We start from the raw sequence: 16,375 nt of genomic DNA on the forward strand, positions 1-16,375 counted from the left end.
CGAGCTCTGGTTGCTACAGCACAGTGTGTGACCACAGCGCGGTGTTCTGGCGGCCAGGAGCTGCACACTGCATCAAAAACAGGATGTGGGCGATCACAGCTCTGCAGCGGGCTGGGGCCGGGGGGCAGGAGCACGGGCAAACTGCAGAGCCGAGGGAATGAGCGCTGTTCTGAGCGGCGCTGCTCCGCGCAAGCGGCAGCAGAAAGCGCTGAGGGCAGCCCGAGGTGTGCGAGGAGAATCACGGAACTGCAGACCATCTCGAGTTGGAAGGGACCCACAAGGAGTCCATCGAGTCCAACTCCTGGCCCCACATAGGACCACTGAAAACCAAAACCTTATGACTGAGAGCGGTGTCCCAACGCCCCTTGAGCTCCGGCAGCGCTGGGCTGTGCTGCCCGCTGCCCTGAGGATCTGTGCAGTGCCCACCGCCCTCTGGGGGAAAGCCGTAGAACCACAGCCCGGTTGGCTCGAAAGGGACCTCAGAGCCCCCCAGTCCCTCCCCTGCTGCGGGCTGGTTGTCGCCAGCAGCTCAGGGCCCAGGTGGGATGCCTGGCCTTGGGTGGGCTTTGTGCTTGGCTCTCTCGGGCTGTACTTTCTGTAGCTGATGTTTTTTGTTGGTTTTTTTTCCCCCAAAGCCATGGGATGTGTTCTGGCTTCTACAGGGATTATGATGGAAAACTATTCTGGCTTCAAAGTTATCCTGTAACTGCTCTCCCCTTGCTGTCTGGAGACCTGACCCTGGAAGCCATGGGCTTACATGAGGTTTCTGCACCCTCCTGTCTCAGCCTCGGGTTTCTGCCTGCCCCTGGTTCCGTTCTGCTAGGAGGCAGCTCTCATTTCAGTGGCTGATCTCCCTGTGTTTCAGGGTCAGCTGTGCTTCTTCTGCCTTCTGTGGGTGCTTCTGCCCAGGTGAGTTCTGCTTTCACCAAGTATTTCTGTTCTGTGCAGCTGCTTTAGAGGCTTCTGTGCAAAGCAGTGGAGGCAGCCAGCTCTCATGGTGCTGAGGGGGTTACGGAGTGCAGTTACCTGGGGTGCAAGTGGTGAGCACACCTTGCATATCCACAAAGCTAGGAATTGCCTTTGGTCAGTACCGTTCCATTCCAGCCACAATTCAGGTGAGACAGTCCTGGAACTTCATGCCTGCCGCACAGCCCCATTACATCCACAGTTGTGCAGCTTTGTGCCTTTCAGACCAGGCAGCATTAAGTTGCAGAGGCAGTCAAGAAGTGCCCAATGGCCTCGGCTCACTGTTCCTGGAACAAGGGCAGGAGCAGCACTGCCTTGCCCTGGCCCAAGGCTGCAGCACCCACTACAGCCGAGCTGTGTGACTGGAGCAGAAATGTGGAGGCAGGCGATGAGCTACGGAGAGCACAAGAAGCCATGTGAGCACCTCATGGAATGGCTGCTTAGTATTGCTGAGATGGAGTTGTGGCTCTAATGAGGCTCTCCTATGTGCCTTCCTGCTGTCTTCACTCACAGTGCTACCTGCGAAATGTGAGGGGAGGGACTTCTGGAGTGGAAACATCCCGCTTCAAAGGTCACTCGGGAAGTGGTTCAGAAGAGAGTCGTGCAAGTAGTGCTATGACCACCAGGTGCTAATTGGGAATGGTGCCTCTGGGTGAGGACGGAGTGTGCCACCAATAGATGGCACCAGGCTGTGTCTCAGGGCTTCTGCAGCGCCGTGGCCACCAGAGGGAAGCTCTGGGGACAGGACCTGGCCACCAAGGAGCAGCGTTCATCAAAGGGCCGTTTGGATTAGTTTGGGGCTGTGCCAATAGCTCAGAAGAACAGAAATAACCTCTCAGCTCTGCAGCCTGTGACGCACACCTCTTGATGGCACCCGCAGCAGTTTCCCACCATTTGCACCCGTTTTTCTTGGACTCGTTTTTCCAACAAAAGGTCGATGCTATGAATCAGTCGCACCAACCCCACGTACAGCGCAATTGGAAGTCGTTGAGTTACAGATGCAAACTCACAGCTGAACTAAAACAGTCACAGGGCTTTGGCTCTGCTTTTAATCGAGGTCTGACCTCAACAAGAGGATTTCCAAATCCCGGAGCCCAAAGATGTCAGAAATGTTGCATTGTACGAATACAAAAAAGTTGTTCAGAGCAGGAGATTACATCCTTACGTAAACCTGGCTCTGGTCGGCAGGGCAGGGTTCAGCTGTGGTCAGGAAAGGGCCGGCTGCAGCCCTCACACGCCGTCTGGCTGGAAGGTCCGGCTGGCAGCTCCTACACGCACATTTGTCTCACGCCTTCCCCTTCCATATTCCTCAGGGGGCATTTCTGCAACCCAAAGGCGCCTTTCTACGGAGCGGCCGCTGAGCATCCCCTGGGATGTGATGTCATGTCGGTGCCTCGCTCCGTGCCGGTGGTACCAATGTGGCCCCGGCGCACCGGAGCTGCGCGGGGCAGAGCCGGAGCCGCGCTAAGCCGGTTATGGGGCTGCGACGGGGCGGTCACCCTCTGAGGATTACGGGGCGAGAACAGCCGGTGCTCCCGCTGCGGGGGAAGGCACAAAGGGCCATTGTGCGGGAAGACAAAATCTCTGTGTGTGACCGCGGCTGACACGTTAGAGCCCCGCTCTGCGCGCCAGCACAAAAGCCGCCTTGCTTCATATTGTTTGTTTATGTAAATGGCAGTGGGCATTTAACCGTGCGGCCGGGGCAGCCCGCGTGGTGGCTGAGACGCCGATTGGACCCCGCGGTGCCACGGCCAAACCCCGCGCTGTCACCGCCGGGGCTGAGCAGGGCCGGCTGCCCGCACACGCGGCCCGGCGCCGGGCGCTCAGCATGAGCGACAACGTGTCCTCGGTGCCCGGCCTGCCAGCGTGCAACGGGACCGCGGCCCCCCAGGAGGGCCTGCCGCTGGCTGACGGCATCACCGATGGCATCACCGGAGCCGTGGGGACGGTGCCCTGCGTGGAGGCGGGTGCGCAGCCCGGCACTCCGCTGGCAAAAGGAAATGTGGAGGAAAGCGGGAACTCGTCGGATGTAGCACGTGGGGACTGTGATGGAGAGCAGCGATGCAGAGGTAATGTGCGGTGCTGCCTTTTTGTTTAGTATTTGGGCGGAAAAGATTGTTTGATGTGCAGCCTTATGAACAGCTGGATGTGTTATGTGTGCTGCTCAGAGCTCCTGAGCTGCAACTGTGGGTGTCAAGACTTGGAGTAATTGTTAGCGACAGATCTGAGCTGGTGGTTACAAAGGATGGATTGGAATGTATGTGACCAAAGAAAAGAGCAATTTCTTAGCTCTGCTCGAAAATTCTGCTGCCAATCTGCAACAGTTAAAGCCTAATTATTGTCACTAACTGTTCCACGAGTCCAATTCTTGTCCTTTGTATTTCCCAAAGAAAAGCAAGAGGACAACATTGTGATGCTGCAGGAGGGAGCAGCTGAGCCCCAGGATACAACTGAGCCCCAGGACATGGGAGCCTGCAGGCAGGAGCTGGAGGAAGGTAATGCAGAATGCTGTGTGTGCAGAGTGCCGGAGCCTGAGCGTGGCAGCAAGCAGCCTCCCAGGCAATGTTATGCAGTTTTATCACTTCCAAATTCAGCCAAAACCTCGCGTTGCATTGCAGAGGACAGAGATGCATTCCTGCCTGTAGCTGCGTGTCCTCACTACCCAGACCCTTTTCCTCCCTGATTTATGAGGGCTCCAGTGTAATGTCCCAGTGTTGAGCATTCATGTGGACGCTTCTGGGCTCCTCACGGGGACAGGCGGTGGCTGGGATGAGAGCTGGTGGCTCTCATGACTGCTGCTGTCCCATGTTGCTGCCCCCACCCGCGTGCCCAGCAGGCTGCTGTGAGCTGCTGGTTCCTGTATGTCAGCTGCCACATCGATACTGAGCTCCTCATCAGAGGGGAGCAAATGAGCAGCTTGGGGTGATTGTCACAGAGCTAAGCCGTGTGAATGCAGATACAGGAGATACATGGCTGTGCCTCGTGATCAGAAACTGGTGTACCTTTCCCTAAGAAAGCAAAAAATATATGAGCATTTGTCCTAAGCAAAATACGTCTGAATGGCTTTGAGATGAGTCAGGATGGAGGCTTTCCCTCTCCACACCAACATCCCCACTCCAGCTGTGCTGCTTTGCAAGTGCACAATAAAATCTATTAAACGATCCTGCACGGCCCCCTCACCTCAGCCACGAGCACTTTATCTCCAAATTGCAGGCAGCTTTTTAGTACCTGACCAATTTAGTCTAATTACTACCCAGAACCCTGCAGGCAGACACTGAATAGAGTGTTTGTTGTGACATGGGAGCAGAGATGTGCCAAGCAGAACAATACCAAACACTTCCCAAGTGGGGACGTGTGTTTGCCCACGTCCTGGGTGGGCAGAGGATCTGAGCCCCAAGCGGTGCAGCTATGGCACTGTTGTGTGCTGGGCTGCGCCTGCAATGCGTGTGTGCACGGTGGGTGCAGCCTGGGGGTGTCACACCTCATACTGGGGGTGCCACAACTCATCCTAGAGGTGTCACTCCTCATCCACCTGAGTAAGACGGGGCTCACCATGCTTCTCTGTGCCGCAGGGCAGCGGGCGCTGGGTACAGCAGGCACAGCGGGCAGTGCTGGTGGGGAGGATGCGGTGACCCCCACAGACAGCACCGAGCAGAGAGGGAAAGATGCTGAGGAGGAAGAAGAGGAGGAGGAAGAGGAGGAGGAGGAGGACACCGAGGAGGACGAGGTGCAGGTGATAGAGGTGCCGAAGGGGAGCGGCGCGGTCCCCCAGCAGCAGGAGGGCAGCACGGAGATGTCCCCCCCCTGCAGCCCCACCTGCAATGCGCCGGCAGAGAGGGCCGGGGAGCAGCTGGGGCTGGGGAAGAAGAACGACATCTCCAGGCACAGCTACTCCCGGTACAACACCATCTCCTACAGGAAGATCAGGAAAGGAAACACCAAACAAAGAATCGATGAATTTGAGTCCATGATGCACTTATAAACCGAGGTGGGGAATCTCTTAATGTGCCTGAGAGCTCGTGCTGGTTCTGGTTTTGTTTGTGTCCCATGACACTGCCTTCATACAGCACAGATCTATCCCTGCTTCCTTTTTGTATGTGATTTCCCAACTACCTTCCCCTTGACAGCAGGTGGGGCATCCATAGGACAGGGAACGGTTGGTTTGCTGAAGGTGTAACGTCAATTCACTTCAAGTTCACCTGTTCCTTTTCCCTCCATTTTTCATACCCACACTCACACGGCAGCATGCCCTGAGCACACTGCAGTCCTCGTGCTGCTGGGGTGGTTGGAGCCACACGGCCCAGCCTCAGTGAGCACAGCCCAACCCAGCCCCATGCAGCTCTGGGATCGGTCCAGTACAGGCTGCCAGCACCACAGCTGTGTTCTCCACATGCTGCCATTTTGCATTGTGGCTGCATTTCTTAACGTTTCTTATCAATTTTCAAACTAAGTTTAGATGCAAAATTTTAATTTTTTTTGTTGTTTTTTTTTTGTTTTTTTTTTTGAGACAAAGCAGGTTTCAGGGGTAATATTTTTTTTGCCACCTGAACACAGCCTTTTCCCTTTCTCCATTTTAAAGCTCTCTTGTATAACCACAGTGCTGTGGATGCGGTCTCTTTCAAACTATTTTACGGAAAGCTTTGTCTTGAGTTGGGATCAAGCTTTGCAGACATCATCCCAGAAAGGAGTGGGGATGTTCTAGGAAAGGAGAGGCGGTCTGAGCAGGGTTGGACCGTGACTCCCACCCCAGCACTCCCCTTCAGCCATCACTGCTTTTTTAATTCTCAGTTTTACATTATTTCTAGCAGCACTGAGTATTGCTTTGACTTTTTTTTTGTTCCACAGAAAGGCAATTATTTATTGGCAACGTCAAAATAATAAATGGCAATTCTGTATTGTACAAACAAAACACAGTCCTCATTGTACCATTCAGAATTGTTTATTTGCTCTTCGGTTTGCAAAAACCTCAGAGGTTGGTTGTATGCCCCATAGTGCCGGTCTGTTCCCCGCTGCCTGGTGCTCCCCCAGCCCCGCTCAGCACTTCCCGGCAGGCTGCTGGCACCTGCCTGCTCCCCCTGCTCCTTTCCAGGCACTGGAGGGGCTGCACTGTGGGCAGCTCCAACCCCACTGCAGGTCTCCATTTATCACCTGCCTGTACCGTGTTGCAGTGCTTGGCTTGCATTCTCAGGGCTGTGCGCAGGGGAGGTGCTCTGTGGGAAGGCCCTGCAGAGGACCAGGACAGGCTGGTCGCTGGGCTGAGGGCAATGGGGTGAAGTTCAATGAGACCGAATGCCGGGTCCTGCACTTTGGCCACAGCAACCCCATGCAGCACTACAGGTGTGGGGCAGTGGCTGGAAGGCTGTGTGGAGGAAAAGGATCTGGGGCTGCTTGTGGATGGCTGCTGATCCTGAGCCAGCAGTGTGCCCGGGTGGCCAAGAAGGCTAACAGCATCCTGGTTATGTCAGCAGTGGTGCAGCCAGCAGAGCAGGAGGTGATTGTCCCTCTGTACTCAGCACTGGTGAGGCTGCACCTCAGTGCTGTGTTCAGTTTTGGGCCCTTCTCTACCAGAAAGACACTGAGGTCCTGGAGTGTGCCCAGAGAAGGGCAATGGAGCTGTGCAGGCTCTGAGCACAGACCTATGGAGAGCACAGGCTGAGAGAGCTGGAATGGGTCAGCGTGGAGAAGGGGAGGCTCGGGGGAGCCCTTATAGCTCTCTACAGCTCCTGACAGGAGGTTGTGGTGAGGTGGGGGTCTGCCTCTGCTTCCAGGTAACAGCAATAGGCTGAGAGGTGATGGCCTCGCATTGTGCCAGGGGAGGGACAGGTTGGGTATTAGGAAACATTTCTTCTCCTGCGCCAGTCAAACACCGGCACAGCTGCCCAGGGGGTGGTAGAGTCACCATCCCTGGGAGCATTCAAGGCCTGGAGAGATGTGGCTGTGAGGGATGTGGTCAGTGGGCATGGTGGGGGTGGGCCGAGGTTGGACGCGGTCATCCTAGAGGTCTTTTCCAACCTTAAGAGTCGCCATGGTAATTCTATGACATTTAGGGCACACAGCATGGTGGGAACGGGAGGCAGCTCCAGGGGGTCAGGACTGGAGGCACAGCCTCATTCTGAAACTAATTCCTCTCTGTTGTCACTGTGCTGGGTTAGGAGCTGTGCTGGGATCCATGCTCCCTGTGCGTCACCAGCAGTCCCTGAGGCTGTGCTGGGGTCTGAGTCAAAGACACCAGCAGCGCAGCGAGCACTGACACAGGCACAGGGGGATAAATGCAAAGGACAATGCTGGGGATGGGATGTGACTGTGACATGAGAACACGCTCTGACTGTTCAGTGACAAATGATTGAATGTCAGCAAACAACATTTAATGAAATCCATGCTCCTGATACAACATGACTGCACAAACAACATCTGTGCAATTTTTCTGATAGTGACTGCAGGCGAGCAGCACCAAAGGGGGGAGATAAAATCAGGAAGACATATGGAGCAGGAGCCAATTGTGGAAATCTGTTAGGGCAGTCAATGGTTTGGCAGACGCAGGCTGTCAAGTGCTGTCAGCACTGATCCTCAATGTGAAGGGCAACATTACGCTGTGCCTCTTGAACTCGGAGGAGAAGTGTGAGCTGGTCTGCAGCAGCCTGTAAGTGCTGGACAGCAATGTGCAGCTGCAGTGTTGAAGCCACCCCACAGTGCCCACAGCCACCCCACAGTGCCCTGCTGGCTGCACACAGAGCAAGGAGCCCAGAGGTACTCCTGTCAGCACGTGCTGCTTCTGGGATGTTAAAAAGGTCAGCTTATGAGAAGACAGAGGATTTCAGAAAATATTTCTATTTAATAACACAGAAAACGATGTGGTTTTTTGCCTCACAGTTGAAAGAAAACCACATTTCCAATGTCCTTATGCCAGCTGTTCTACACGGGGTGCTCCAAGCTCTCTCTGTGCTGGCTCAGTTCTGGCTTGGAAAGGAACTCTCAGCTCTGTCGCTGCTGCTGGATGTCTTGCAGTGGCCCAGTGCTCCATCACGCCACATGGTAACTGCCAAACCTCCACTGCTGGTAGCGGTTGGTGGCACTGCATGCACCCAGCCTCAGGGCCAGCAGCACTGGGTGCACGAGCAGGCAGGCAGGTGGATGCTGGTGCTGCACCACAAGGTGCTCAGCCTGTGGAGAGGGTGATCCTTTGGGTTCACATCTACACATCTTTCCCCCCCATAGCCCCCATACCAGACAGGCTCTGTCCCAGGGCTGCTCCTATTGGGGTGTTCTGTGCCTGGCCTGCAGTGCTTTGCACACACATGTGGTGGGAAACAGTCCTGAAAGGACATGTGCATTTCTGCCTGGGCAAAAACTGGATTTTTTTTTGTATATGGTAAATGCAACTTACATCACCAACATGACACAGTCACTGTGGCATCAGAAGGTAAAGCACTGCACATGCCATGCTGCCCCTCTCCCCATAATGCATGGAAGTATTTCTGCTTTGGACAGAAGAGGAAAGGGATCTTTGCTATAGGATGAAGTGCTAAGTCACAGCTACTGTTCTTCTTTGCAAAATTAGGAGTATTACCAAGTTCCTCAGAGCGAAGCCCTACAGAGGGCCAGCACAGGCATTGCAGTACAGGTCATAAAGTTAAGTTCCCATTTTCTTCCTTTTCAAAACACTTTTCTTTAAAAAAAGCCACACTGTGAATGGAACACCAGTGGATACCAACACCAGTGTAAGAGCTACCCATCACCTGGTGTCCCACCAGGGCTTGTGGCTGTCACCACACTGCAGACGTTGCAGCCCTGCTGCGCACAGCCCTGCCATGGCGCTTCCCTCCCGCTCCAGACAGAGAGTGGCCAGGCAGTCAGGGCTGGGGGCTGTGGGGAGTTGGGACGCCACTCACCAGCTCAGGGCGTGCTGCCATGGAGCTGTGCCTCCAGGCCAGGTCGCTCTCCCAGCCCCCACAGGGCCGCAGTCCCGGTGCAGCACCCACAGGCACCACGCACAGCTCTCCGTGCCGCAGCAGCCGCAGCCACGTGTAGTTGAAGTGCTGTGCCTGCAGGAGGGATGGGTGATGGGGACCCTCTGCCAGGACCCCGGGAGCCGCTCCCACAGGGGCAGGGGCACGCACAGCAATGGCACAGTGTGCTCCGTGCGGCACCTTACCTTGTTGTTAGCATCACAGGCCTGCAGAGCCAGAGAGGTGTTCTGTGCGGCAATGCAGCGCGCCGTGGCTACGTTCACAAGCTGAAAAACAGCACCAACATGCACACTGAGACATCAGCTGTCACAAAGAGCATAGGCCGTGCTCGTGCCGGCACTGATTAACACTGCACACTCAAACGGGGGAAGCAGAGCCACCACACATCACGCTCCTTGGTGCGTGTGTCAGCGCACACTGGCTCTGCTACACATTTCTACAGCAGGAGAAACCTGAACCCAGCCCCTTCTGGAAGCACTCAAAGCAGGACAAGATGAGCTCTTTTCAGTGCACAGCATTGGGTCAGGTCGTTGAAAGCAGCTCCAAGCTCTGCCCATGACCTGTGGCTGAGAGCAGTGCACCACAGGGATGGCAGCAGCCACGGCTGCAGGTGCTGCTATCAATTCCCAGCCCCTGCAGGGCTGCGCACTCCTGTCTTTCTTTCCTTGCAAACGCAGTTCCTTTCCCTCTTTCAGAATTGCTGAAGAATTTCCAAATTAATCCTGGGGAATAAACAGGTTGTTCAGAACACAGCTCCCAAGTAAATTTGGTTAGGGTTCAGCACAGCTGGAATTTGCAGAGCTAGCTGAAAAACAGATTTTCTGCCCTATTAAATTTTGAGAATGAAGTTAAAAGGGCAATTCAGGTGGCCTGAATTGGGACAAAGCATGGCAGCACCACGGACATTTTCACAGGCACAGAACTGAGGAGGTTGTGGTTCCGTTGAAACAAAGGTCCCTGTGTATGGCCTCACTGCCCTGCGCTGGATTTGATGTGGGGTTTTATTACTGTAGTTGGAGCAGAACTCCTAAAAAAGTGAATGCTTTCCAGAAATTTGGAACATTTTTTCCACGTTCTCAAGACTAGTGCTGCTAAGCCCATCTTGCTGTGGAGCTCCTGCGCCTGCACTCAGACACACGGGGCAGGTGGGGAGCCCTCTGGGTTGCACTGCTGGTGTTGCTGTACCTCATCTTACAAAGCAGGCACTTTACTGATGTGACTACAATCAGAAATAGACTGCGAGGAACTGAGCGCGTTGTCTTGGCAGAATTCCGGAGCAGAGCGGCGATGTGCTGCGCCCTGCTGGTGGGCACGGAATGAAATAACACAGAACTGCACGGCTCTTCAACGCCCCTCAGAAACGCGACTTGGAGCTCTTCATAAAAATTCAGACTTGATGAAGTTTATAGAAAACTTCATAAAAATACAGCGGAATCCTGACTGTCATGATGGATTAAAGAGCCTAAACCACCACCACATGCCAGGAAGCTGCTCAGAGCCAGGCACACCAAGATGATTCCGTGCCTCTAATCCAAGCCAGCGAGACGAGGTTTAAAGGAGAAGAGCACCACTGGGTACATACCAGCCCGCTGGCCTTCACCAGGGGAGCCGCCAGGTCTGGGTACACATTCTCCAGGTACCAGCGGAAGCTGCGGCACTGCAGCCTCTCCCGCAGCGCCTTTTGCTGGCTCAGGTCGCCCAGCTCCGCGCGCCGCGGCAGCAGGTGGTACGCATGGCCATAGAACAGCTCCTTGTAGTCGTCCAGCCACACCTCAGCCACGCGCGCCAGGTTCCTCTCCACCGTTCTCACCCGATCCTTCGGGAACGAGTAGGGGTTGTCGTTCCTGAAGATGTGCCCGACTCTGGAGCACGGGACGATCTCAATTTCTCCTCCGCACATCCAGACCTGAGGAGCAGAGATGTTTGGGCAGGAACGCTGCGCTCCGGCTTTGTGCAAGGCAGGAGAGCAGTGGCAGGGCTGGTGGCTGTGCCTGCAGGAGTGCCCACAGCAGGCGTGCAGGACAGGCTGCCAGGAGCAACCTACCTTGAACGAAAGCTCCATGTTTTCACCTCCCCAGACATCCAGTCCTGAGTCATACGTCCCCAGCTCAAAGAAGTACTTCTTTTCAATGGAGAATAAGCCCCCTGCCATTACTGGGCACCTGCAACAGGTGGCAAGGTGCAAGTCAGGCGGTTAGAATGCACCCATCTCCTTCACCTTCACCAAGGGGTCACCCAGAAACAGGGCTGTGAGGTGCCTGGGATTGGTGTGTGGGTTTGCACTTACAGTGCAGACCCTGGGACCCATCCTTTTGGGGCCAACTGATAAAGGTAACATTAAAAACACAGCATTTGATGGCTGGGGCTTTGCCATGGCTGGTGGGGTGATGCCCTGTGTCACACCACCAGCACAGAGCAAGCTGCTAACTGCAAACAGGTGGGCTCCCAAAGCTCTCAGATTTGCTGTCTGTACCTTATTATATCAGTTTCCTTGAGTTTGTTTTTCTCAATGACTTCTAGTGGAATCTGCTTCCATCCAAAATTCATCGGCCAAGTAAAAATCCCACGCTGAAAGTTGTCCACAGTCATGTAGCTGAACAGGGCAGAGATGGAGATGACGAATTCTGAGTCACATTCCTGATTGAAATGTCACCCTTAATGAACAAAGAAGAACGTCTGTACCTAATTAAAACAAGATTCTGACAAACTTCATCAGAAGTTCTCTTCATCCACAATGGCAGAACCATTAAGGCTGGAGAAGACCTCTAGGATTCACCAGCCCACCCCACCATGCCCCATCCCTCAGTGCCACATCCCCATGGCTCCGGGACACCCCCAGAGATGGTGACCCCCCCCTCCCTGGGCAGCTGTGCCACTGCCCATCCACTCCTCTTGAAAATAAATTGCTCCCAACACCCAGCCTGACCGTCCCTTGGTACAATGTGAGACCATCACCTCTTATCCTGAAATTCATGAAAAGGCAAAGAGGTGTGTGTGATAAAGCAGTGGCAAGGACCGCTGCTGCTCATTTCTGGTGTAGCCCCCTGTGGAAGGCCGGGCAGAGGGTCATGGTGCACAGCTTCTCACTATTAGCACTCTGACAGACAGAGCGAGGGCTCTCCTCCCACAGCAGGATGGCCTGAGCCGTGTTACCTCATGTCCTTGTCGCTGATCACCTCGATGACAGGACAGGCCACCCTGGCACGGTGCAGGCGGACACGCTCCAGCAGTGGCTCCAGCCAGCCCACATTGCACTCCACATGTGAGTCCAGGAAGGTCAGCACGGTGCCTATGGGCAGGAGTTGTGGCACGGCTGGGTGCATGCCGGCAGCCCTTGGCCATGCTGGGCCACATGGGGAGCCCTGGATGCCCTGGCTGTGTCTCACCTGTGGCCACCTGTGCGCCCGCCAGCCGGGCCCGAATGAGACCGTGCCTTTCTCTGAGGTGCAGGACTTTCACCTTCGGGAACTGTGACATGTATGCATCCAGCTTCTCCTTGAGGTAGTCTGATGGAGAAGGGCAGAGCGAGGCTGACAGACCCACCCTGCACCCATTTCCAGGTGTGAGAAGTGATGGGCAGAGTGCTCCTGGAAGCTCTCCAGGACACACGGGTGTCTGCAGGTCTGGGGCACAAGCTGGGGTGGTTCATTGCCCCAGCTGGGAATACAACCATTGGCAAAAGACTCCAAAATGTAGTTTTCATGGACACATAGAATCGTTTGAGTTGGAAGGGACCTTCAAAGGCCATCTGGTCCAACAATGAACAGGGACACTGAAAAGACATCATTGGGAGTAAACGGTATGAGCACATACTGTTGGTTGTTTAAAATGTTTCATGAGTCCCTTCTCTCTCACCCGTGCTGCTTTGCTCACTGTAGGTGGTTGGGGAGGGGTCTGTATCTGCAGCAGGGACACAGGTGTCTGGGCAGCACGCTCCCTGAAGGAGCACCACTTAGAGAATTGGATCAGTTTAACATTTTGAAGAGTCAAAGCCAGCAGAGAGCCAAAGTACAGCAAAGCACAGGTTGGAACCATCTGCGTGTCTGTGCCACACACGTGGAGTCACTGTGCGTGCATTGTAATACATCAGGAGAAGAAAATGCAACTTCTTACTAGTATTCAAAGTGGGTAACAAAGAACAAACTGTATTCTGGCTCCAGCTGTGTCAGCTTAACCAAGGCAGAAGTGGCTTCACTCACCTTTAGTGCTGAAGTCGTCCACCAAGATGAGCTCCTGGAGCAGATGTGGGGGGGAGCGGCTGAGCACGCTGTGCACCGAGCGCAGCAGTGTGGACCACACCTCATCCACGAAGCACATGATGATGGTGGTGGTCGGCAGGTCGTTGTGAACCTGCTGCTCCAAGCACCTGCATGGAGGGCAGTGATGGGTTTGTCACTGCCGAAGGTAATTCACCACGTTCTGCGAGTTGGGGCTCCCTTTCTTTGCTCATTATACAGAACATACATACATAAACACATATATTTTATATACGTGCATGCATATTAATTCTATGTAACTAATGTTAAGCAGAAGTCAAATTCTTTTGAAACCGCACCCCTAGACAGGACTCTAAAGAAAAGCGGCCCGCAGCCTTGATGTTCTGCTGATGTCCCCTTGAAGTCAGGAAGGTGTATGCTCTGACACTGCTGGAGCTGCTTTGGAGATTGCTCCCTCAGGTCTCCTGCCCGTGGCCTGGCAGCAGCCTGGCACTGCCACCCCGACCCACATGGTGCTCAGCCCCATCACGCAGTGCCACATAGTGTGCAGCCTTTGTTTTGGCCAGGAAATCTGGGTTCCTACCTAATCCTGGGCAAATTGCTCTAGAGGGACTGCAGCAGCAGTGTGGGAGGAACTGGGGCACGTGGGGACCCGCCTCTGTTTGGTCAAGGCGTTGTTACCCGGATAGCCAGGCGTTATCCCGGATAGCCAACGGCTGTGACAGCAGCATTTCTGATTGACCAGAGGTGGGCAGTGCTCCTGCAGGCCTGTTCTGCACTGCAGCTCCCAGCACTTGGCCCTCAACTCTGGTTTTGCTGCAGGCAGTTCTTGCTCTGTGTGCAGGTGGCTTCTGTATGTGACACCTTCTGCTCACTGGGAAGCTGCCATGGCTGCCTCCCTCCTCCTCTGCCCTGTTCCTCCATGCAAGGACCTCCAATGGCTCCCAGAGCAACATAGGAATGCATGTACATTGATGGGGACAGGCCACAGCACAAACCCCATGTCACAGCTCTTGTGGCAGAGACAGGAGGGTCTGTGCACCAGAGTTCTCCCACCTGCCCAAAGTGCCATTTACAGAACCAGCAGCACATTTCATGGGGAGCTATAGAACCACAGAACCATTAAGGCTGGAAAGCCCTATAGGATCCCCACACCCAACACCACCCACCCATGGCATGGGGGGCCCTGCTGCCCACATCCCTCAGTGCCACATCCCCACAGCTCTGGGACACCCCCGTGGATGTTGACCCCCCCCACTCCCTGGGCAGCTGTGCCACTGCCTGACTGCTCTTTGGGGAAGGAATGTTCCTAGTACCCAATACAACACTCCGTGGTGCAATGTGAGGCCATCACCTTTCATTATGAATTATCATTGTGAATTATTTGCTTTCCAATCACCATGCTGCCCACAGGTCCCAGGATTGCAGAGCTGAATCCCTGTGCTGGACAGCAGGACAGTAACAGTGGGAAAAGGAGCAATCCTGGGATGTCCCTATCACTGTGTTGGCACAGGCACATCCGTGTGCTGGCACACAGCAGGTGGCTTTGGCTGGATTGCCACCTACTCTCCAGGTGGGTGCCAGCCCCCGATCTCATGGGCAGGGAAGGCTACTCTACCCAGGCACACTGGCAGTGTGTGGAACCAAATGTATGAGCGCTGACACCAAATAGCACTGAATGGTGTAACACCTGATATGATACACCTGATATATGCTGAGCTGTGCCCTCACCTCTCTGGTCAGCATGCATAGCCAGTTAAGCCACGCTGGAAGTTCTCCCAGCCTCACCATTACCAGCATCACTCACCCAGCAGCGCGGCGAAGCAGGGCTTACCCAGCAGGCCTGGTGTCTGCTACGGCTCGGTCCACTGGGATCAAATCGCTGAGGAAGACATTAAAGTTTCCTTCCTTCCATCGACTTTTGGCTTCTTCTTGTTTGTCATCGGGGACTGTCACCGGATGCCCAAACTGCCCGGGTGCCTGAGGGTCTCTGGGTGCCAGCGTGACATCCATGGCCAGGACTCGGTGCGTGCCGATGCTGCTGCCTCCTGCCCACCCAGCTTGGGGGCCACCCCTGGTCCTGCTGCTGCTGCCCTGGAGGTGCCATGGCCCAGGGTGCGAGGTGCTGTAGTGTTGCTGGAGGCGTGTGTGGTAGAGGTGCCATTGCTCCCCAGTACTTGGTGCAGTGCTTGGCTTCGGGTGAAGTGTCCCCCAGAGTCAAAGCCGAGGCTGGGGGCTGCAGGGTTGCTGACGTTGACCCCCTCTTTGCTAATAAGGACAAAGTGCTCAGCAGGAGACGCTGCATTCTCTCCCCCTCTGCTCTCCCCGTGCCGCGCTGCCCGGGCCGTCGGGGCGGCCCCCCCCGTGTCGGGCTGCCGTGGGCACCGTGCGCGGCTCCCTCCGTCCCATTTCGCTTTGCAGGAAACGCGGCTTTGCGGGACGGAGCGCTGCCTCCCGCCCTGCCCGGCGGCACCCGCGGTTCTCCGCCCCCGCGAACGGTCCGATCCGCCACCGCGTCTTCCGCCCGTGCCGGGGCCGCGCTGACCGCCGGTGCCACGTTGTGCGGGACGGACACCGCCGCCACCGAGCCCCCTGGGCGCGCTCCTCCGCTCGGGGCTGCCGATTCCGGGGGGCTCCGCTCCCCGCCCGGCCCCCGCTCCCCCGCTGCCGTCGTCGGCACGCTCCTCCCGTCCGCGCCCCCGCGAGACCCCGCGGCCGCCGCCAGCCGCGCCGCCGTGGCCTTGGGGAGGCTGTGGTCCCGGCGGCTGCCGCCCTCCGACTCCGGGGGGGCTCTCCAGGGCCGCTCCCGCTCCCGCCGTCCCCGTCCCGCCGCAGCCCGCGCGCCGTTGTCGCCGAAGGAGAGCCGGAGCGCGGCCATGTCAAAGAGCAGCCAGATGACAGAGGCCACGAAGACGAACGCCAGCGCCCGGCCGCTGCCGCGGAACAGCCTCCGCAGCCCGTTCATCTCCCCGCGAGCCCCCGGGCGAGTCCGGGCCGCCTTGCCTGGGGGTGGGCGGCTCGGTCCCCTTCCCTGCCCGGCTCAGCGCAGCGCGGGGGAGCCTCAGCCGCAGCCCCGGCCGCCCGCCGTTCCCTGCCTGCGTGGCAGCCCCCCCCCAACGCCCGCCGGCCCCTGGGCCCGTAGCATCGCGCTCCGCTCGCCCATCCGCCGTGGGCAGCCCGAAGGGAAAGGAGCGGGGAGGCGGCGGGCGAGGTTCCCCTTCTCCT

General features: G+C 56.2%; 2 protein-coding genes across 2 annotated transcripts; one reads left to right on the plus strand and one right to left on the minus strand.

The window, feature by feature from the left end:
* Positions 1-2,794: 2,794 nt before the first annotated feature.
* Positions 2,795-4,948, plus strand: ERMN (ermin; the record flags this gene model as incomplete). The annotated part of the gene is made up of 3 exons (XM_079539191.1): positions 2,795-3,035; positions 3,357-3,461; positions 4,539-4,948. The coding sequence occupies 3 exons, from the start codon at positions 2,795-2,797 to the stop codon at positions 4,946-4,948; spliced, it is 756 nt and encodes a 251-aa protein (XP_079395317.1).
* Positions 4,949-7,986: 3,038 nt separating this feature from the next.
* On the minus strand, positions 7,987-16,115 carry GALNT5 (polypeptide N-acetylgalactosaminyltransferase 5; the record flags this gene model as incomplete). Its single annotated transcript, XM_079539365.1, is given in 12 exon segments — positions 7,987-8,127; positions 8,856-9,008; positions 9,119-9,199; positions 10,516-10,839; positions 10,978-11,095; positions 11,407-11,526; positions 12,087-12,222; positions 12,320-12,439; positions 13,133-13,299; positions 14,985-15,189; positions 15,192-15,518; positions 15,521-16,115. Coding segments are annotated over 12 exon segments (2,487 nt in total).
* Between the last annotated feature and the right edge of the window lie 260 nt (positions 16,116-16,375).

This window comes from Tetrao urogallus (genome assembly GCF_951394365.1).
Source record: "Tetrao urogallus genome assembly, chromosome: 8".
Taxonomy (NCBI): domain Eukaryota; kingdom Metazoa; phylum Chordata; class Aves; order Galliformes; family Phasianidae; genus Tetrao; species Tetrao urogallus.